Source organism: Bubalus kerabau, chromosome 1 (assembly GCF_029407905.1).
Source record: "Bubalus kerabau isolate K-KA32 ecotype Philippines breed swamp buffalo chromosome 1, PCC_UOA_SB_1v2, whole genome shotgun sequence".
NCBI lineage: Eukaryota > Metazoa > Chordata > Mammalia > Artiodactyla > Bovidae > Bubalus > Bubalus kerabau.
The window spans coordinates 276,915,406-276,939,747 of NC_073624.1; the positions used below are offsets into that span (position 1 = coordinate 276,915,406).

The window sequence follows — 24,342 nt, forward strand, 5'->3', positions numbered from 1 at the left end:
GTAAGTGGTCTAGGGATGAGCAATATGCATTAATGCCTTCAGTAATGAATACAATACAGTATGCTCCAATGACATTCTTTCTCCTCAGGAACTTTAATATCAAAGGTTAAAACAAAATGTTTGACTTAAATGATGCATTGTTCCACAGTAAAGCCTAAATGGCCGGCAGAAACCACAGTGAATAAGGACATCTAGTCTCAACTTGGCCACTATGAGCAGTTGCTTCATCCATGAAAAAAGAGATTAGACTCGATGAGTTCTAAAGATTTTATACTCACAATCCTCTATGAACCCGAATACATAGGTGACTGATATTTTTTAAAAAGCAGATACTAAAATAAAATAACTACTATATTCCCTCCAAAGATTAAACCAGAAGCACAAAACGTAAAGGGGCACCAAAAATACTTAATGATCAAGATCATTAAGCATTTGGTGCAATATGTAAAAAAAAAATAATTGCAAAAATCCACAATGAACAAAAAATAAAATTCTTACACAAAGGTAGTCGTTGTTGCTTGTTTTATGACCTGTATTAGCTGTGCAACAGGAACTGTCATTTCCAATCAGTTCCCAGCCCATGAGGCTGTTCACCATCAAGAAGGGTTATAAGGGTTGAGCAGAGTATCCAACAGACTAGGCAATATACTTTACAAACAGTCACACTTTTTATAAAATTTGTATCAACTTTTTCCATGTCATACAAAATATGAAAGGATATTTTGATAAGTGTACACAGGGACACATTTTAAACATTTTTCTGTAGCTCTAATGTGGCTCACTGGATTTAAGAATTCATTCTTTCAGAACTTCTGGCTCAGACGTTAAAGAGTCTGCCTACAACGCGGGAGACCTAGGTTCAATCCCTGGGTTGGGAAGATCTCCTGGAGAAGGAAATGGTAACCCACTCCAGTATTCTTGCCTGGAAAATCCCATGGACGGAGGAGCCTGGTGGGCTACAGTCCAAGGGGATGCAACGAGTCGGACACGACTGAGCAACTTCACTTTCACTGAGTCATACCCTACAGTCGTTTGTTTGTTTGTTTGTTTGTTTCTTTATTTGGTTGTGCTGGACTTAGTTGGGACATGCAGGGTCGTCTGGTTGCAGCATGTGGGAGGGATCTAGCTCCCTGATCAGGAATTGAACCCAGGCCTCCTACACTGGGAGCATGGAGTCTCAGGCACAGGACCACCAGGGACATCCCTCTGCGTGGTGTTTTAAATTGAACTTATAGCATATCAAAATTGCAGAATTCTGAGAGACAGTCTGGACAACCACAGAACTACAAATCAAGAAGGTACCTTTTGCCAAAAAAAGGGGACACAAATCAAAATTTAATTTTAATTCTATGAAAGCGAAAATTGCTCAGTCATGTCCAACTCTTTGCAACCCCGTGGACTGTAGCCTGCCAGGCTCCTCTATCCATGGGCTTCTCCACACAAGAATACCGGAGTGGGTTGCCGTTCCCTTCTTCAGGGGGATCTTTCCAACCCAGGAATGGAACCGAGGTCTCCTGCACTGCAGGCAGATTCTATACTGTCTGAGAACTAGAAGCAGCTTATGCATGGTTCTCATTAACCACATACAGTCTTATCTATTATAAACTACTAAAATTTGGGGTGAATATTTGCCTTGACCCTACTAAGGGATTGGTTTTTATTTCTCTTGATTTACAGAAAGCATCATACTATGCTATAGTTATTCATCTATTAATCTGTCTTTCTTCTTATTGATGCTGATGAGCAACTTAAGATAAGAGACCATATTATTTATTTACCTTTTTGTGCCCAATACCAATCAGAACACATTAGGTGCTCAAACATATACATGCATGTTTGAGTTCAAACAATTAAGCAACAGGACAAAATTCATTTCATATATTATAGAGTAATATATTATTGAGTAATATAGATTATATATTATATAATATATAATATATAATCTAGGAACAAAATTTATATATTTGATATCAAAAACTTCTGGCTCAAACATATACATGCATGTTTGAGTTCAAACAATTAAGCAACAGGACAAAATTCATTTCATATATTATAGAGTAATATATATTATATATTATATAATATATAATCTAGGAACAAAATTTATATACTTGATATCAAAAACTTCTGGCGAAATGTATATTAATGTCATTCTGGTTACAAAGTCCTACTTGTATATTCTAAACATACTATACTAAAGTACAAAAAAAGAATAACTGCATTTTCACAACTTGGGGATTTAAAAATTTCTGGAGTAGAGAAAGTATCAAAGCTTGCTGGTAGCATATTACTCTAAATCAACTGACACAGTTTGTTTATCCTTACTTGGAGGAATTTTAAATGTGTTATTATTAAAACACTTAGTATCAGCAAATTTTCATCTGTTCATAAAACAGGTATTAACAGTCATTTAATGTATCTGTCTAAAATGGGAGTTTTTCTTAAAATATATCAAAACACACAAAGAAGAACAGCAGCACTTCTGCTCTTATCTGAAGTTCCAAAAATAATAATTTGATTCTAATGCATGTTAGCTTTTATGCATGACAAACACCCCCCTAAAAAAGAAGAAAATTAAAACAGTGGGAACCAGCATAACTAGTTACACAAATTACTAAACTAACAATCTATTAAGTAATATAATTATATTTTTAAGCATTCTTGAAATGATCTATATTATTCAAATTAAAAAACAAGAGTTTCAATAAATTTATTTTATATCAACATGTAAGAATTAGATCTAGCTGTTACATATGCAAATATCCACCATCTGATTATGCATCATGTAGTATTCGATTTTTCACTTCATGCACTCCTATAAATGGCACTGAACTAACTGGGAAAAAAAGAGTAAGCTAAGAACAACATACAAATGTGAGATAATTAAAGGAATTTTTTAAAGTATAAGTAAGTTAAGAGGGGAAGATTTTTTTCAAAAGATTTTTCCATTCAATTTATTTTGCAGTACAATTTAGACTCATTAAAATACATTCCATCAACAAATATTCTAAAATTTTAAATCATTACTATAAAGTATGCTTTATATAGATCTAGTCATGGAAATATGACCAGGTATCTCTTATAGGAAGGTTAGCTTTTTTAAGAGAAAATGCAACAAAATCCAGTATGACACTTCTTTATTTGAGACATCATGTTAGCTGTGTTCTATAGAGTTTTAGGAATAGTCAATGAATATCCAAATAACCAGTGAATTCAACTTTGATTTTTCTTAAAAAAAAAAAAACTAGAAGGCATAGATGCATTTATTAGTTTCACTACACTATAGACAAAATAAATTATATAATGATACTGAGAAGAGCCAAACTTTAATATGGCTCCATAAGAAAAAGAAAAGATAAAAGAAAAAAGCCTCTGAAAGCCAATAAATTTATACTTGATAGGACTCAAAAACAAAAGTAAAATTCAGTTTAGCCTTTTAAATGTTCAGCGTTAAATAAAATTGATGCACCAATTATTTCTATAAATCACCCTTCAACCTTAATTACCCAGAGGTAACTTTCCATTAATACTTGTTACCATTTTGTTTCACTTAATATAACTGCTTTTTTAAAAGGGGGGGGGGGTGGCTAGAGAAAGTTTACAGGAAGAACAAGAGGATTTTTTAAAATTATGATCAAATATATGAATGAATAGAATATAATAAAAGGAAATAAAAGTCAAAATCTTTTTAAAAAGAGGGTAAATTTATCATTATCTTCAAATGGTGTGACTGTCTACCTTTATGAGCCAAGAGAATCAACTATAAAACTATTAGAAACTATATAATCAGAAACATGGTCAGTTATAAAATTTATATACAAAAGTGTATTTAAAGTATACAAAAATGTATACTCTTATTGACCAATAATAACCAATTAGAAAAGGTCAAATTGATATCATTCACTATAGCAAGAAAATCAGTAAATATATAAAACTAAATTAATATGAAATACATAGGACCTATAATAAGAAAACTGTAAACCTCAAAAAGGAGAGGTTTAAATAGGAAGTGCTATGTTTTATAATAAAGATATCAAATTTCCACAAATAAAACTGTGACTATAAAGCAGTAACAGCCAACTTCTAACAGTGTGTGTGCACAGGAGCCAGGGGCTATCCAAGCGGACATCCAGACCAAGGACCATAAAATCAATTCCATCCAAAATGTGATTTCTGGAGGGTCAGGAAAAAAGTTATTTTGAAGAAAAGTGAAATATCTCAGCCCTGGTTTGACATAGAGCAAGGCAGACTTGATGGGGAGAGTAATGCAATCAACTATGACATATTCAGATTCAGGAATTCAAGACAATAGCTTCTAAGAGCTAAAGCAAGAAAAGAGAGCCATGATAAGTCTACTCAGTTTTACATTTTCTCTTGGGTGCAGAATACTGAAAGAGGCAAAGACAGCTAAGGGGAGTTTCATAGGCCTCAAGGTAAACCTTGAACCTTAATGGAACAGGGAAAAAGGAATCAAGATAGCAGGGAGGTCCCTAGCAAGGAAATGGTGGTATTTCAATTAATGATCCCATCTTTCAGATTTATAAAGTCTCAGAGAATAAGGATAAGAACGTCCTCGGCTAACATCATAGACAATTGCTCTAAACAGAGACGTGTACTCTGGAGTATTAAGTTGTAGGTATGTTCTCAGGGCTTTCACAAGTCAAGGCCAGACAAACTCAAATTTCCCACTTCCCCCTTCTTATTGATTCAAAACACTATGCAATTTTATTCAAAAAAAAAAACTAATAAGGCAAAAGGGTTACCTAAGATAACATTTCAGATCTGCAAAAGCCTGGTGATTTGTGAAACACCCTGCCCAGGATATAAAGATATATTGAGAAGGGTTCCAACTTTTCATAAGGGGGTGAAATTAACACAAATATTTCATTTTCAATCATGTTTTCCTAACATATTAAATCCATGATGCTGAAAATCCTTAAATGCTACACAGATACAAAAGTGAAACTAGCAAAGAAAAGAAAATAGCAACAATAAATCAGCTTAGGTCCCAGGATTATCTTCTCATCAGGACAGTAACAGTTTCTAGGTTTTCCCTGTATCTAAAATGAAACATGATGGCAATGAGAATTTCAGTTAAATAGTGTATCCGTGTTAGTCACCGGAAAACGTTAGAAAACCTACATCAGGACAGGTTATTTTGTCAAATAATCAGAAATAAAAGGATCAACCAGTGACTGGAAGGCCCATTCCTACTTACTATGATGATCAAGTTTTACAAAACCCAAGTCCTAAAATCCATGAAGAGACACAGTGAAAGTGCGATTAATATGTCACTTGCAATAATCTCTTCTCTGTAGCACCAAAGGCCTTTAAAAGGGTGAGTGTACCATAATATCAAAATGAGATTTATATATCCTAGAAGACGGGTTACACACTGATGAACAGCATTAAATTGACATAATGGCTCTTAGTGGTTATAAATGCAGCTTTTTCCGACTTTAATTGGCAATGACTAGACTGACCTTTTCTGTATAATTGTAACTACAGTACAGTAATTAGACAAACCAGTACTTCTGAAGTAAAGAGAGGAAGAAAGCTCTCAGTCAACTAGCCTTGAAAACGCAGAGTAAAACTGGGTTGGCATTCTATTGGGGGAAAATGAGCCACCAATAAGAAGAGCAGTTTTCCATAAATTTGCGTTCTATGTTGACATCTGCACTGAAGATGAAAACACCCGCGGAAAGTCCTTTCCGTCTACCGAGAGGCAGCGCCCCACTGGGAATAAAGCCAGCCCGCAGGCCGCCGTCCACCAGGCAGCCAGGCTGCAGCCGCGGGCCCCGCACACCTCCTCCGTGCAGGCCTCTTCCCGGTGGCCACGGCGCAGCCCACAGACCCCGAACACCTCCTCTGTGTAGGCCTCTCCCCCTGCGGCCATGACGCCCCGCGGCGGGCCCCATACACCTCCTCCTCTCCCCGGCAGGCCCGGGCCTTCTCCCCCACCGGCTGGGGGAGGCCAGTGCGCCTGGCGTCCCTTGATGCAAAAGCAGCCCGGTGGCCGGGCCTTCTGCCCGGGCGGGAGAAGCTGCCTCACCACAGGCGCGTCCAGCCCAGCCGCTCCGGAGCTGCGTCCTCCAGGAGAGGAGCCTGGAGAAGTGCCCTGGACGGCCTGACTTTCCGGGGAGCGCGTCCAGTGGGAGCGGGGAGACCACCGCGCACCCTGCAGGCGGCTGGGGGCCCCTCTGGGAGGGCTGCCCGAGAGCCCATGGCCTGGGAAGAGCCGCTCTGGGGTTGAGCTCCTGAAGCCTCTCCCTGGAGCCCTCGCGCAGCTTTTCCACCACCCTGGAGCCCCCTCCCGAGGTCAGCACCAAATGGGAGAAAAGAAACAGTTTTTGCAGAAAAAAATAACAGCAACAACAAAAAAAAAAGCTGTACTATATGCTTGAGAATATGTCTCAAGTGCTCTCACCACACACACACAGTAGGGCTCAGGATGTGAGGTTATCGGTATGCTAGTTAACCTGACTGGGGTGATTTTTCACAGTGTAAATGTTTATTATCACATTGTGCACCTTGAAGGGAAGTGAAGCCGCTCAATCATGTCCAGCTCTTTGCGACCCCATGGACTGTAGCCCGCCAGGCTCCTCCATCCATGGGATTCTCCAGGCAAGAACACTGGAGTCGGCTGCCATTTCCCTCGCTAGGGGATCTTCCCAACCCAGGGATTGAACCCAGGTCTCCCGCATTGCAAGCAGACGCTTTTACCATCTGAACCACCAGGGAAGCTCATTGTACACCTTAAATATAAATAATTTTCCTTTAACAGTTACATCTCAATAAAGCTGAAATAAAAATTACAAACATTAAAAAAAAAAGTCCTAAAACAAGTTTGAAAGTAAAAAAGTTAAAAAAAAAAAAAAAAAGAATGAAGATGTTACTTGGGACACATGGAGGGAAAGCAGGAGCAGAAATCTAAAAACAATCACGTTAAAATCCCTAATTGTGGTCCCTGCAGGGATGCCTTCCCCAGCCCGCATAATTCAGCAGGAAGGCAAGAGTCTTGACAGGGGTCCAAAGGAACAGCCAGCGTCAGTCCTCCCAGAAGACCCTTGGCAGAGGCTGGAAAGGAAGCAGAGCCCACCCTTTTGCTCACCCTGTTCCTGGGTCTCGGGTGAAGGTCAGCCAGCTCCTACGCCATTTTGCCTCCAAGGTGGGAGACACCAGGTCCCTGAAGGACAGGTGGGAGATTTCTTTTTCAGCAGCCCAGATTGCACTTACGTGATCACCTCTCTGTGAGACCCTGGGGGGAGAATCCTGGCATATTAAAAGGAAAAATAAAAAAACAACAGTGCAAAACCAGTGGGTGAGTTCTCATCACCAGGCACTACCCACTAGCATCCCAAGGCCTCCACACAGGTCAGCCTCTCTCCCCAGAGCTGCCGTAGCTGGCAGTCACATGCGGGGCAATTACAAGGCAACTCGGCACCCAGAATTAGTTTCATTTGGACAGGAAAAGTTTATTCATCCCCCAATATGCAAAATGGAATATAACTGCAGTAGGAATACAATTGCACTTCTATCCCTCTTAGTCACTGAAAATAAGCTGGAAAATATAAATGAGAGCCAGGAACCAGCATCTTTCATCAGTAGAGCAATGAGATTTGGTATTAATATATAAACAGCAGTTAAAGGAGGTCACTGTACAATATGTAACATTCCAGATTACACACAAGTGCAATGTACGGTAATTAAAAACTACCTGTTCGTGCAAATTGGAGAATGCTGACTCCCTCGATTATAGGAACAGCAAACAGGGTTTCAGAGCGTGTTCAACAAAGTGCATAGAACTGATGAAAATGAAAAGCAGCAAAAGCATCACACCCACCCAGAAGTGGCCTGGCTGTGTTAGAGGCAAGCACTGCCAAGTACTCCACGAAGGCAGGGAACACAGAGGTTCTGCCAACTGTCCTTCCCCAAATGTCCAGTCATGGTAAGTGTCTGACAAATACCTGGCCAGTGAATAAATGATAAACAAAAACATGCTCTGGAATTTTCTCTCACCAATTCTTGGGTCACGCAACACTTACTTCTTCTAATGTTCATCAGACATAAAAGAAATATGTGAATACTACTTCTCTACAGGGTTCACTTGGGGTAGAAGAATTATATTTTATTTACGTGACAACGGGCAACTTAATCTCTCATGCCTTGATTTCCTCATTTGAAAACAATGGGAACAACAGTAGTGCCTGCCTCACAGGGTTGTTAGGAACTTACTATATGCAGCGCACTTAAACAGTGGCAGCAGAGTCAGTGCTCTATGGAAGTGTGAGTGGTTTCTGCTCTTATTCTAAAATGACATGCAGGGAGGTTTTTAGAATCTTATGCCTATTCACTAGTCTTATTAGCCTCTCGCCACCTCCAAGAGGCAGAGACCATTTCTTATTCAACTATGTCTTGCCAATACTAAGTTCAGTGCCTGGCACAGAATCAGCGGTCAAAAAAGGCGGGGGTGGGGGTGGGGAGGGAATACACATCACATCGACTTAAACATTCATACTATAATACTACAGTGTTCTCATCTAGGTCTGAAAAAGCAGTCATCTAGACACATTATGATCCAGAACACGAATTTCCTACACAATAAATCCAAATGTGATAAGCATCTCCCTTTAACACTTGATATTACCTAACTAAGGGACAGTTACAATGAAAGAGCTTAAAAACGTTTCCTTTTTGCCAGGGTCCAGCACAGTCAACCTCTACTCCTTTATAGCCTCCTCACCATTTATTCGATTCAAAACCGAACTCTCCATCCTTACGTGTGACACCAGCGGCAAAGCAGGCAGACGAGCAGGCGCAACTGGCAATCAGCACCAGGCGGCGGGCTGAGGGCTCAGCAGCGCACGGCGTTCAAATGGTTTCAAAATCTGCGCTGAAGATTTGGAAAATGTGTTTAGCATTACAAGCACACTTGTGTGCAAAATAATACGTTAGAATTCTAAGGAAGTGTGGATCTGTTTTATTTATAAATTTAAAAATTTCCACCTAACTGCCATAATTCACCCTGAAATATTTCTCCCTTTGGTTTCAGAAAAATAAAGTCTCAATTGATACCTAGATGCAACATGCCGGATCATCAATAATCTGGCAATAAACTATTTTTCTCTGGCAATAAACCAAGTTTCTCCTCTAACATTTTTAAGCAGTAACTGATAGTTAAGAATGAGCTTTCCCCTGAGTACCTGGAAATAAGACTGTCCTCTAAATTAAACTATAAAATTGATCCATATATAACAAATAAGCAAAGATAACGGTCAAAACAGCTCCCAGGCCAAAGCAAGAATTTGACATCACATCATCACAATGACATCCACAGAAAGTTATAATTCAGATAAAAGAGTGACCATGAAATTTATCACCCAACAATGACATTAAGCCAGACACAAACCAAGACTGTGCTGCACCGATTTAGACATAACATTCACTCTAAATCACAAAGGAGTTGGAAAAAAAGAATACAACACAGGAGAGGAAATTTTGGTGTCACTATTCTAAGTATTATAAACTTTGAGACTGCTCTTCCTGTTTTAGGAATATGCCAGTCCTGTGCTAATTAATGATATTCTAGTGCATGTCTGTTCTTATGGTGTAGTTTTGTGCTGCTATTTAACTTGATTACAAAACTCTTCATTCATTTCTGTCTTGCTTCTTTGGGTATGTGGTGGGTCTTTTTGATCACTGGGGTACTTGTGTCTCAAACCCCACATTCCAGCACTGTGCCCCGTGAACTGCAGGTGGAAATCAAATGCTCACTGACTGACAGCAAGAATAACAAGAGTGCAGCAGGCACGCACGCGGTAGTGCAGGATGTGCCAGGACCTGTCCTGAGCGCTTCACATGCTCAGCCACATTTAAGTCAGACAGAAACATGATGGAGTGGGCATTACTGCAATCTTCATTTACAGACAGGAGAAGACAGAAGGAGGCTGCGGAACTCACCCGGTGACAAACAGGCAGCAAGTGGCAGAGTCAGGACTCAGATCCAGACTGGCTGGCTCCAGACATAACTACTATGCTGTACTGTCTCTTAGTGGAAAACACACATGCTTAAATAATTTATCTAATGATAATTCAACAGGACTGGAAAAGGTCAGTTTTCCAGCCAATCCCAAAGACAGGCAACGCCAAAGGATGCTCAAACTACTGCACTACTGCACTCACCTCACACGCTAGCAAAGTAGTGCTCAACATTCTCCAAGTCAGGCTGCATTAATATGTAAACCGAGAACTTCCAGATGTTCAAGCTGGATTTCGAAAAGGTAGAGGAACCAGAGATAAAATTGCCATTTCCGTTGGATCATTGAAAAAGCAAGAAAACTCCAGAAAAATATCTACTTCTGCTTTATTGACTATGCCAAAGCCTTTGACTGTGTGGATCACAATAAACTGTGGAAAATTCTTAAACAGGAATACCAGACCACCTGACCTGCCTCCTGAGAAATCTGTATGCAGGGCAAGAAGCAATAGAACATGGAACAACATGGACATGGACATGGAACAACAGACTGGTTCCAAATAGGAAAAGGAGTACGTCAAGGCTGCATATTGTCACCCTGCTTATTTAACTTCTATGCAGAGTACATCATGAGAAACGCTGGGCTGGAAGAAGCACAAGCTGGAATCAAGATTGCTGGGACAAATATCAATAACCTCAGATATGCAGATGATACCACCCTTATGGCAGAAAGTGAAGAAGAAATGAAGAGCCTCTTGATGAAAGTGAAAGAGGAGAGTGTAAAACCTGGCTTAAAGCTCAACATTCAGAAAACTAAGATCACGGCATCCAGTCCCATCACTTCATGGCAAACAGATGGGGAAACAGTGGAAAGAGTGATAGATTTTATTTTTATGGGCTCCAAAATCACTGCAGATGGTGATTGCAGCCATGAAAGTCAAAGACGCCTGCTCCTTGGAAGAAAAGTTATGACCAACCTAGACAGCATATTAAAAAGCAGAGACATTACTTTGCCAACAAAGGTCTGTCTAGTCATAGCTAAGTTTTTTCCAGTAGTCATGTATGGACGTGAGAGTTGGACCATCAAGAAAGCAGAGTATTGAAGAATTGATGCTTTTGAACTGTGGTGTTGGAGAAGACTCTTAAGAGTCCCTTGGACTGCAAGGAGATCCAACCAGTCCATCCTAAAGGAGATCAGTCCTGGGTATTCACTGGAAGGACTGATGCTGAAGCTGAAACGCAAATATTTTGGCCACCTGATGCAAAGAACTGACTCACTGAAAAAGCCCTTGATGCTGGGAAAGACTGAAGGCAAGAGGAGAAGGGGACAACAGAGGATGAGATGGTTGTATGCTATCACCAACGCGATAGTTATGAGTTTGAGAAAGCTCTAGAAGTTGGTGATGGACAAGGAGGCCTGGTGTGCTGCAGTCCATGGGTAGCAGAGTCAGACATAACTGAGCGACTGAACTAAAGTTGAAATAATTTATTATAAGTTTTCAGTTATTAAACATTAAAGTTATTTTTAAATGCACCGTAAGTGATGATTACATCCAGAGTTGGCACAGGTGTGGAGAAACAGATATTCGTCTCCAGGGACACAGTCGTATATTGATATACTCTATGGGGAATGAGAAAGATACGTAAAAGTTTATATGTATATTTATCCTTATATGCAGAAATTCCATTTCAAGATCTTAACCCTAAGTAGACAAAAATTCAAAGTATACAAAGACATAGGTATAAGAATATTCATCATACTAGAAATTATTAGAATATCTATCAATAAGAAATTCAGATCAGATCAGACCAGATCAGTTGCTCAGTCGTGTCCGACTCTTTGCAACCCCATGAATCGCAGCATGCCAGGCCTCCTGTCCATCACCAACTCCTGGAGTTCACTCAGACTCATGTCCATCGAGTCAGTGATGCCATCCAGCCATCTCATCCTCTGTCGTCCTCTTCTCCTCTTGCCCCCAATCCCTCCCAGCATCAGAGTCTTTTCCAATGAGTCAACTCTTCGCATGAGGTGGCCAAAGTACTGGAGTTTCAGCTTGAGCATCATTCCTTCCAAAGAAATCCCCGGGCTGATTTCTTTCAGAATGGACTGGTTGGATCTCCTTGCAGTCCAAGGGACTCTCAAGAGTCTTCTCCAACACCACAGTTCAAAAGCATCAATTCATCCGCGCTCAGCCTTCTTCACAGTCCAACTCTCACATCCATACATGACCACAGGAAAAACCATAGCCTTGACTAGACGAACCTTTGTTGGCAAAGTAATGTCTCTGCTTTTCAATATGCTATCTAGGTTGGAGTAAGCGTCTTTTAATTTCATGGCTGCAGTCACCATCTGTAATGATTTTGGAGCCCAGAAAAATAAAGTCTGACACCATTTCATACAATATGTTAAACCCTACCATATATTCTTGAGAAATGGTGACACAGATCTGTATTTATCAAAATAAAAGTAAATCCATAGTATATTGTTGACATAAATACAGAGAGCAAAATAGCAAACACAACATAATTCCAGAAAGAGGCAGTGGGAGGACATGGACACATGTGCGTATCTAAAAATACAGTCACCAAAATGTCAACAATGGAAGGATTTCAATAATGAGATTTTAGGTCGTCTCCACTTTAAAAAAAGAAAAATTACTAAAAACCTCCTTGTGTATGTGTTGTTATTTTTACAAAGGCGCATCAAAGAAATACAAGAGTGCACAACCTAAGAGACACTCCAGTTCCATTCTAGGCCATGAAAGAAAACAAGCGTTGACGGCAAATAAGTGGCTACAATGGAAGGTGGGGGCCAAGCTCAGCAGCGTGGAACCAAGTAGCCTGAGAGCCCAGGGGAGCCAGTTCCCGGCCCACCCTCCGCAGAAGCACGCTGCGCAGACCTGGCCAAGCCACGGGTGAGCCTGGGGCCTCAGCTTCGAAACAGCGAAACAAGAGCCCCGGGAGGCATCCTCAGAAGCCTTCTGAACCCCAAGGCTCTGTGGTAAAAACCTGCAGAAAGAGCAGGGGGAAACATGGCAACTCCTCACCCCCTTGCCAGTCATGGTGGATTACTCTATACTCTCTCAGGACACGGTAGTCCGTTTGTACAAGATGTGAAACACCAAAGGCCAGAAAATGAGGACAGCAACGAAAGCCCATGCACCCACGCAGGCACTCGTTACTGGCAATATGATTATTCCTCAGAGAGCAGGACAGAACACGCTCCTAAGGATGGAGTCCACGACCCTATAAATGCTCATTCCCAGAGCTGACAGTGCTTTTGTAACATTTCACTCTTATACAGATAAAAAACTACAATATGATCCAGTTGACATAGTGGTTATTTATATTTCTACTGACAAAAATCTCAGGAAAAGAGTCAAGTGAGACCTTGATGTTGCATTTCACTGTTACTCAGATATATCAATAATCAAATCTGGAGAGCTGCCAATAAAAATAGAATAAACATCATTAGCATTTTAATAAACCTGCAAGCCAGAGGGCTGGAAAAACAGAGCAAGACAGAGCAAAGGGAAATGAGCGTGTTGAGTGCCTTCCCTCTAGCGGTTCGCCCCCGGCATTCCGCCGTGTCCTCCCCAGGGCACTCCTGCAAAACACAAGCTCCAGGGAGATGTCACTGTATTTTAAAACCTCTCATAGAGCTGCCCCGGCCCTAAAGTTCCGGGGATATGTTTTTTTTTTTAACTGAGAATAAATAACCTAATTTTTAGAATACTTTTGGAAAGCGCTGATCTTTTAGTTAAAAGCAGCATCTTGAATGTCAGATAGCCAGAATGTGATTTAATCTGTTAACCAAATAGATTCAGATGAAAGATGAAGGAAGAAGTGGTAAGAAGATGGGAGGAAAAAAAAAAAAAGAAAGAACACGCATGCATATGCACCAGATGAAGAGCCAGGAGCGCACAGTAGACGGCTGAGTTAGTCCTTTCAGACTACGTCCAGATCAGACCCTAGGGTTCATGGAGTATATCAGACACAGAATTACACATAAACACGCAAAGTAAACAGTTAATTTCCTTAATTTTCAGTCATTATAGTTCTTCAACTGAAATAGAAATTAGAAATCGAAAGCCCTGCTTCCTGAGACATTTTGAATTTCATTTAATCTCTTTATTCCATGATGCATGTGTGAGTATGTGTATATGTGTAGAAAATCTTAAAATATATTTTTTAAAAAGTGTAATATTAAAATAAATTTGGATGCAAACTGCAAGTGAAAACATTCACAGAGGTAAAGTAGCTATGTATTAAGGCATTTTATTTTATGGTAACAAAAGTAGGGATCGCTGTTTAAAAAAAACAAACTCAATTTATGAATCTGAAAACACTTCACCCATTTAATCTGAAAATAGAGATGTTTACGAAAATATACAAAAATGAATATACACTAAACACCTTATTTTCCTCAGGTAATTATGAACACCGCAGTGTCAGCACACCATAAGCAGCAAGCAGCCTTCAAGAATCTGCCAGTGTCTTTAAAACGTTTGATTTAAGACCTTTGCTGTCAATTTGCAGGGAACCATAAGGCTACAATGGTGATAAAGCATCGATGATGGATGATACCACCCAAGCCACCATTCTAATAATGAACTAATGATTCATACTCAAGGTGCTTTTGAAACATGATTAAGCCTCCAAACATTTCACTATGGTAGGTTCTCATTACCCCAATCTTATAAAAGAGAACTTAAATAAGTTTATTGTTTTGTTTTTTTTTATAAAAGAGAACTTCAATAAGTTTACCAAGGTTATATAGTGAATGACAATGGTAAAGTCTGGGCCAACAATAACAACAACTTCCATAGTCCTCCGCAAACCCTCTTCATTAGTACTGCAGAGAAGACTTTCAGAGAAATTTATTTCATTGTTCTGCGTCTAACTGACCTTCTCTGGTAGCCACTGGCAAGTGTTTTCCGAAATGTCACTGCCCAAAAAACTCCTTACAATGCCATGTTTTATAAAATGAATATGTCAAGAATCAGATGAAAATGTCATCAGTGACACTGACAACAATAAAAGAAAATATTCTACAGACTTAAGGAATGCAAGACGATCTAAGGGGGAACTGAGAGAATGTCACCAGTGACTATAGTAACAAAAAAGTAAAAGGGATCACAGCTCTAAGTAAGGAAAGAAGACACAAATTAAAGGGGGCACACTTCCTGGGAATCAAATGCTCTGTCATGGATCAGAAAGGGTAAAAGACTCCTTCTACAAGGGCTTCTGGGAAAGCTGCTGCTGCAGCTGCTAAGTCGCTTCAGTCGTGTCCAGCTCTGTGCGACCCCATAGACGGCAGCCCGTCAGGCTCCCCCGTCCCTGGGATTCTCCAGGCAAGAACACTGGAGTGGGTTGCCATTTCCTTCTCCAATGCATGAAAGTGAAAAGTCAAAGTGAAGTCGCTCAGTCGTGTCCAACTCTTAGCGACCCCATGAACTGCAGCCCACCAGGCTCCTCCGTCCATGGGATTTGCCAGGCAAGAGTACTGGAGTGGGGTGCCACTGCCTTCTCCTCTGGGAAAGCTGCAACATCTCATTTAGGGATCATCTCATTATTCCTGGTGGAGACAGAGGTAACATGCCTAAGCACCTGTGAGAGCTCTTCAGGGCTGAATCCCAAAGTCATTGGGTTTCTTATTTGCATGTTAAAATGAATGACATAATTTGTGAATGTCAAAAGCAGTCACATCAAATTACATAGAAATTTAATTTGAACAAAAATTTCCACTACGTAGCCTTTAAAATATAAAGTCAAAAGCTGTCAATTTTCCTACTCTAAAGTCTTTGGAAGTTAAGTTTCACTTGTACAAATACTTGAAATCAAACAACCCAGCTCGGTGTGTCTACTCTTTTGAAATTAAAAACAGTAATTTCACTTTTAAAAGAATTACTTTTACACTAAGACTGAGTATTTATTTTAAATGGACTTAGCTTGCAAATGTGATTCTCAAATAATCGCAGCTTGATACTGATGATTAGAATACATTTTGGGTATATTCTGGAATTTTCACCTGTATATGATTAGCACTTTTAAATAACAGCTTTATTAAGAACTTTCAAAATAGCGTGAATATTTTTGATTACCTGCCTGAGGATGAATTGCACTGAAGATTATCAGTCCAGGTTTAAACCTAGAAGTTTTGTTCCACCTAAATGCTTACAGGACACTATCCTCCCAACAATGAAATGAAATCAATGCCAATTAATACTAAAAACATGGAGAGCACATGTTAGGATTTCCTGCTACCTTGAATTACTCACTATTCCATGGTCTCCCCCATGTGTACTGGCAAGCTCATCAGTGTGGATCACCACAAACTCAGTTCTTTTACCTGAGAACAGTGTGCATACACAACCTATTTAGAAGATTGAAATATAAGATACAACTAACAGTGGCAGTTAGTGACCATTCAAATGAAGCACTAGAAAGATACTGTCAGTGGGGAAAGCATACAAGTAGCAACAGGAGTGTAAAGTTATGCTGACCTTGTCTCTTTTAAAACAGCTACATTTCAAAACAGGAAGCCAGCATCAAGCAGCCGCAGTGCCCCTGCAGATGTCTAAACATCTGTCAGAGCCTGCCCCGCGATACTTCATACTTCTCCCCCTCTAACAAGCTTCACTGTTACTTGTTACATTTGTACTTGGAGACAAATGCCAAAAGCCATCACCAAAAAGGAAAAAAAAAAAAAAAAAAAAAACTCCTCTATAACCTAACAATGCTGTCTTGGTACTGGGAATAAATTTGTAAAAGAAAAATCTTGGGAACAAGAAGAAGATGGACAACTATATAAAGCTACAAATTATTAAACACTGGTAATTCCAATAAGAACACAGTATGCAAAATATTGACCGTATGATAAGTAATATGTATTTCTTTGAAGATACTTATCCAACAAATAAATGTCTATAAATCTGCAGGAAAAAAAATGTTACAGAAAACTCTTCTGTTTTGTCTCATTTTTAAATTCCTTACTAAGTTTAATGATGAAAGCCAGGGCATTGTCATGACATATTTTGTTGTCCCTTTTCCAAATAAATTGCTGCCGCAAGGATATCATGTTTCTTCCAGGTTTCTCTCCCTTTGCCTTCACTCAGTGTTGTTAACTCAGCAAGGTTAACATGTTGTCACACTAAAACTGTATCCATGAACCTCTCTCATAAACCACCACTCTGTTAGAGAAGTCAGTTTGTGCCTCTTTAACTTTTCAATTACATTTATAAAGCATTTTTAAAGGTTAAGTCTACACTCATTACATGAACTTGACTATTTAGACTGACTTATTTTGATTTGCTCTATTTCTTGACCAATATGAACAGTTCACTTTCTTTTTCTTTTACCTTGAACACTAGCTCATGCTCACTAGGTTTATTTGTATTGCCATGTAATCAGTCAACACACATTTACTAAACTTCTGGTTAGAAGCCCAGGACTACGGAAAAGACAAAATTCCCAGATACAGTTTTAATTCCTATGCGGTTATCAATGTCACTTTCTAAGAAATTTACAATCCATCTGAGTATAAATTAAAACTAAAAGAAAAAAATTCAACCTACTCTCTCTCTCCAAATGTGAGATTCTCCAGGTACATATTCACACAAAATATTAATCTCTCTGTGTGTGTGTAATACAACAAAACATCAAAATACTAAAACATATTGGTAACTTGCTAATGAAAAAAAAAAAAAAGATTAATCAAAACCAAAAATAAGAACCGAGTTTAAATTCAAGTTAAAAGGAAAACAAATGGAAATTGTATTTCCCAAATGAAACAACTTCTCAAAATACCATAATAAGTCACGGAGGGAAATGTTTCCAGGCTTTGTTTAACAGGCAATAAAACCCCGAGGCAGGTGTGATTAGTGTGCTGTTGTAGCAAATGGTAAGAGGAGCTACGGTATACATATCAAAACCACCTGCTAGCCTCAACTAGTTTACTGATGCATGGTCTTTAAGGTGAGACTTAAAATTAAACGTAAAAGTGTTTAAAACATGAAAAGACTTCCACTTCTATTTGTGGAATTTTTTGTGGTATTTTTGTCATAGGTTTACTGACTATAAGCCATAGAAGTTATGTCCTTACAAGACTTATTATTAAAAAACACAGATGTTAAAGACAAACATAGCAGTGATTAAGTTTCAGCCATAATTCTTCTAAGAGGTGGACTCCTTCTTTCCACTTCTCCCTAACTTGAGAATAGGGTAGAAAAGGTTCTATTCTGGATAATATGAAACACGGAAAACTGTTTTAAATACATCTAAAATCAATGCCCTTCACTTATGTACTTTTAAGTTTGCATCCACACTATACCTTTCAGAAAACCTGACTTTTTCCCCTTGCATTTTTTAGGTGAATACTCAAAATTAAACAGTAACACTATAAACTTCAAATGGATGTTATTTTATTGTAATTTTATTTAATCAATGATATTTATTTTATTACAATGCAATTTAGCTAGCACTTACATTCAACAGACTCTACTGGTAGGTTTTAACTGCTTATTGCAACTGAATGTATTTTAAAACTTGGAATAAGCTTTCGTGGGAAGTTTGGTAGATGGGACTGAGGTCAGGGAGATCTGCATTCAGTCCTGACTGTACTTACTAGTTGTGATTGTCCGCAAGATCCTTTACCTTTCTGAGTCTTTTTTTTTTTTAACTTCATCTATAAAATAGAGTATAATGATATCTCTAGGGCTTCCCCCCGGTGGCTCAGATCCTTTGGAGAAGGGCATGGAACCCACTCCAGTATTCTTGCCTGGAGAATCCCATGTAGAGAGAAGCCTGGTGGCCTACAGTCCATAGGGGTTGCAAAGAGTCAGACATAGCTGAACTGACTTAGCACACACGCATACAATGATCCCTATGTCACAGAGTTGATGTGATAATTAAATAGGGTAATGAATAAAACACTCTTGGCAACTTACTATGAAATTTCAACATAGATCAGCTACAAAATCACTGTCTGAGTAAGAAACCATACCAACACTTCGTAGCTTAACAACCACCCTTATCTGCTCACAGGTCCCTGGACCAACAATTTGGACCGGGCTCAGCAGTGCAGTCCTGCTGGTTTTATTCACAGGGCTGCAGGAATCCAAAGTTCTGTGTGAGGCTGGATGGTCTGACCCGGCCTCACGGACATGTCTGACAGATGACCCTGGCTAGACCTCTATCTCCAGGTGATCTCCCATTCTCAGAGAGACAACTCTGGGCTTCCTCAGGCGGAGCAGCTTCCAGAAAGGCAAGAACAAAAGTTGCAAGGCCTCTTGAAGCCAAACCTTGGAAGGCCTCCCACAAAATTTCCACTGCATCCTCTTGGTTAGAGCAAGTCACAAAGCCAGGGCAGGTGCAAGGGGCTAGGGAAAGATGCCCTCCTGATGTAAGGAGAGCTACATCTTAATGCACACAGGTATGCACACAGCTGTGGGTGAAGTGTGTGGCTATAGTTTGCAATCTTCTAAAGCCTGCGAAATATTGACAAACTTTTATAACACCTATGCCACCTTTCAACGATAAATAACTGCAGAATTCATGTCTTAAAACCAAAAAGAAGAACTAGCTTGAGTTCCCCCCAATCTAGAGAACATTGTTCTGTTGCTTCAATGACAGACTTAAAAGAAGACCAACATCCAGACCTAGTGACTGATACCATCATTTAGATTTCTTTGTTTTTCTGTGTTCTAAGAGTCCTCCACATTTTTCTATTTAATCTAATCAGTATATTTATTTTCATCTGATTTGATATTTTAACCTTCAGCATGTAGCTTTCTAGTCAAACAATTCACAATGAATAGAATCACCAAGAAATCTGGATCAGTATGCTGCACTTCTAGAAATTATGACATTTTATTTTAAAAAGTAAAGAAAAATATATCATTGTAAAAACTAAATATCCTTTTGTTCTTCTCCATGAAAATGATCACTAGAGAAAAATAATTTTGTGCTATAGTTCATCAGCAAGGCTTTAGAGATCTAGTCATACAGATTTAAGCAGAAATAAAGAACAAGATTTTTATAGCCACTAACAAGCAAAAAGTAGAATGCCAAAGCAAAACTTGAAGTTTAATTTATTGTATCAAATCTCATTTTAATGACTATCTTTCTAAATTTTTTGTCACAGCTACAGAAAGTCACTAAATGATAAATGCTACCAAAACTTCCTTTAACATGAATGTCTCTAAAAGATTCACTTCAAGAGCCACAGTCCTTAATACAATACAATACAATCTGCTTTGGGTAATTTCATGGGGCAGGATATGCCACTAAACACACTGCGTGATAAGAACTGCTCCTTAAGGAAGGAGAGAAATGAAGGAAATAGCTGCTTGCTGTTTGACAATATGGTGAACAGAGAAGTGGTTTGGGGAATGGTTAATTTCCTAAACTTGCCATTTTTTTAGCAGAGGTTCACTTACAACATGGCTTCATAAAGAAACAGTTGGAAACTCAAGTCATTTTCAATTTTAGACAAATTGGTGCTGACAAAATTATAATACTCAATAAAGGAAAACTTTAAAAACAGAGGGATGCCTAATCTGGTTTTTCAGACATTCAAAAATCCTGATTATGTTATGAGAAGCCATACAAGAAGCCAAATACACATCTGTCTAGAGAAAATGCCATCAGCCAATGCCGTCTTTGGTGGTTAGGGACATTCCTCCTATGTGAACAAGCCTCCTTAGTGGGCATTATTGAAACTAGATAATTTGGCTCGATAATTACAGATTAAAGATAACCCTGTGCTACTGTTCAGGAAAGATAATCTACTCAATTTATTTTTAAAGGAAATCTTGTGTGTCTAACATATTCCAATTTTGCTTTAATTATCTCAAAGTCCTACCTGAGTGACAGATCTACTATATAGGCTCATATGGAACAGTCACCATTTTTGAAAAATAGTGGCAATTCCAACATTCTGTCGTTATATTGCTTACTAATCTTAACTGCCATGATTTCAAAAGACAGTTCCAAAGTGCATCTTGAACAAACAGAAAGGCAATTAGCCTAAATTAATTGCTTTGCTGATGTGATCTGCAGTAGGGACACCTGGTGGTTCTGCAGCTCCTGCCAGTGCTTTCACAAGCTGATGTTCTGATGATTTTTTAGCCTATTTTTGCACCAGAGCAATTAACCAGATAATTGTTCTAATGTGAACCTGCTCTTAATCAGTATGCTTAGGTTCATACTAACAATTAACCAAATATTAAACATACGCTTAAACAGCAGCACTCAAAAGTGCTACAGGAAGAATTAAGAAAAAACTTGCAACAGTTTTCTCATACAGCCATACTCTTCTCACCAAGAAACAGAAAAAAATGCTGTACCTGTCTCCTCTGCCTCTTTTCAATTAATACAAGATATCATTACATATGAAGAGCAAAGTTTCTGGGTCTTCATTTAAAAGTATTCCAAAGATTCTATTCAAAAGACAGAAGCCAATGATTCAACATTAAAACCTATGAGGAGGGCATAGCAACCCACTCCGGTATTCTTGCCTGGAGAGTCCCCGTGGACAGAGGAGCCTGCAAAGAGTCGGCCATGACCGAGAGACTAAGCACAGAGCGCACGGTCCAAGAAACGGAGCTACTGCTTTCAGACAGGAAGCATGCACTACAGAAAGCAAGCTCCACCTGAGTCCAGACAAGGACAGGAGCCCTCACTTTAGTAAGTACCAATTTAATTCAGAAATAAATAAAGCCTGGGGAAAAGAGGACATGGGAGCCAATTGCCTGGATTTTAACCAGAGCTCAAGCCAAATTTAAAAACAAACTTACACATCTTACAAAAGCAGCATTTATAATTCCCTCAACACACAGGCATTAAATTACTCCTCTGAGCTGAGCTCTATGCGAGGTACCCGGGGCTGAGGTTGGGGCAGAGGGCCATAGACAAAGAGGCGGGTTCCCCTTACAAGGAGAGAGTCATGAGCAAAAAACATCACACAGCCATACAATGTCGTCTGCCGCCAGTCGACCGAAGGGCTACGGATTCAGCCGACAGTGATGGGATACCGCACTCATTACAACCACCATTATTGTTTCCTCTTTTCCTTAACAATAAAGGAATTCGCATTCTTTTTAAGGCAAATTATTCGCAGTGCAACTAGAACTGTTAATGAAACAAGTCTCGATAACTTTTGAACTTCAGTAAGCAAGGAGTTATTTTATACTACCTTAAATTAAATATTTTATCAGTTGAGGAATGATACACATAAAACCTTTCCATCTTCATGAGGCAAAAAGGTTCAAGCTGAAAGTACTGTGTCATTCTTCATGTCGTCGCGTCTTCTTTTTTAATTTCTAAAAGGGCCATCATACAGAAAATGGCCCAGGCACATACATGTCAAGTCTGCCATTTTTAATTATTACCAGTCAAGTTCCAGCAATTTTTCCTCTGGTTAAACATGTGTGTACCTATCTTCTAAGATATTTCTTTACGCCACTGTTCATAAAATATTTTAGGCTGAAGCAAAATCTCTTGCACAAAATTAATAACTAATCACAGGAGATATTTATCATCTCAAGCCTTTTACAAGGAAATTGTCAGATTTAATCACCTTTCTCATATTTTAACTATTTACTGGGCTTCATTTATCATACATTTTAAAATTTTGACAACAGTGAGTTATTTTAATTACCATTTCTGGTTGGGGATTAAGAATAAGACAACTCCTCAGGGAAGGGGAGGCAGGGCAGGAAGTCATATATTTGAACAGTCAATAAACAATTATCATTTTCATCAAAAGATGAAGATTTTGTTCAATGTTGGTAATTTTAAAATGGGTTTGAGGTTAGGAAGCCTCCCAGTGCACAGCAGTGCATTCTTCATCATATAAATTGTGTCCATCCTTTCCCATAATTTGATCATGAATTCTGATTTCATAACATATAAAACATGATTTTTAATCCCACAAACTAACTGCTTAATATATACACTCACTCATCTTTATATTGCCTTAAAAACATAGAATCAGTAACAATATTTAAATAGCACATCCAGGAATACCAATAATATGATACTATAAAAGCTCTATTATTATTACTTACAAAAATGTTTACTTATACATTATCATCACTCACTAGGAACCAAAGACAAAGTGGAAATTAAAAATTACCATTGTATGCTGGAACTGTCATAAAAATTGACATTATTCCACAAGACAAAATAATGCAAACATGGAGGATCAATAAGACAAACTCATCTACGTCAAATCCAGCTTCCATCTCATCTTCAGAACTGGAGTTAAATATCAAACCCAGCTGACACAGATAAGATACAGATGATCTCATATAGATTTTCCTTTCAAGTAACTGTACTAGGTTAAATGCTTTAGTGCCATATATTAATTAATATTTCCTGTAAGTGACATTCAATAATTAGAATTACTCAAAAAACCAGTATCAGAACTGATATCCAGTATCACTACATACCAAACAATGAAAAAGTACCTTTAATTTGAATTTCATCTGAGGATAAAAGCACACATCATTTCATCAGAGAAACTTTCTGTTCTATAGAAAAATATCATCAGCTATTTGAAAAATCACATATACTGTACAGATTAGTTATGGTAGTTATTTTTTTTACCAAAGGTACTAAAACATTCAATGAAGTTAACTTCCTTCTTTTTAACTCAGTAATACTTACTCCAAGTATATAGCACCTAGTATTCTCCTTTACTCTGCAATGATTAATTTATTACAACTGACAGAGAGCATCTATAGAAACTAAAATATTTGCAAAAATAAACGTGCATCACCACATGCTTAAGTAAATATCTATTCTAAATTCATCTTGAAATTCTTTTTGGTATCAAATATGAGCCAGATGCGATATTAGACACAAAAATGAGCAACACTTTCTACTTCTCCTCAATAAAGTTAGGAAGAAATTAAGAGCATTTGTAAATGGCATTGTTGGGGAAAAAAATGTTTTTGTTACAAAATTTAGATATTTAAAATCTATAGGTCTTAGTCAAACAAAGCTAGTGGAGGTGATGGAATTCCAGCTGAGCTAGTTCAAATCCTAAAAGATGATGCTGTGAAAGTGCTGCACTCAATATGCCAGCAAATTTGGAAAACTCAACAGTGGCCACAGGACTGGAAAAAGTCAGTTTTCATTCCAATCCCAAAGAAAAGCAATGACAAAGAATGTTCCAGGATTCTTTCCTGGAGAATCCCATGGGCAGAGGAGACTGGCAGGCTACAGTCCACGGGGTCACAAAGAGTCGGTCATGACTGAGGTGACTCAGCACACATGCATGCACAGGGGACTGGAAGAACACTCACCCCAGCATCATTCTGTTCTTCTAGGGACGGCCTTACAAATAACGGTGACTACAA

The 24,342-nt window shown here is 38.8% G+C and overlaps 1 protein-coding gene across 3 annotated transcripts in view; it reads right to left on the reverse strand.

Annotated features, from left to right (window-relative positions):
• FBXL17 (F-box and leucine rich repeat protein 17) overlaps nucleotides 1–24,342 on the reverse strand; it is a 520,630-nt gene that overhangs the window by 308,285 nt on the left and 188,003 nt on the right. The window contains exon 7 of one of the 3 annotated variants that reach the window (XM_055565820.1): nucleotides 16,758–24,336. The exons of the other annotated variants lie outside the window; for them this stretch is intronic. Within the exon in view, the coding sequence (XP_055421795.1) occupies nucleotides 24,321–24,336 (16 nt within the window). The 3' untranslated portion in view covers nucleotides 16,758–24,320. Of the gene's footprint in view, nucleotides 1–16,757; nucleotides 24,337–24,342 lie in introns of those variants that run through there. 3 annotated transcript variants of the gene reach the window in all.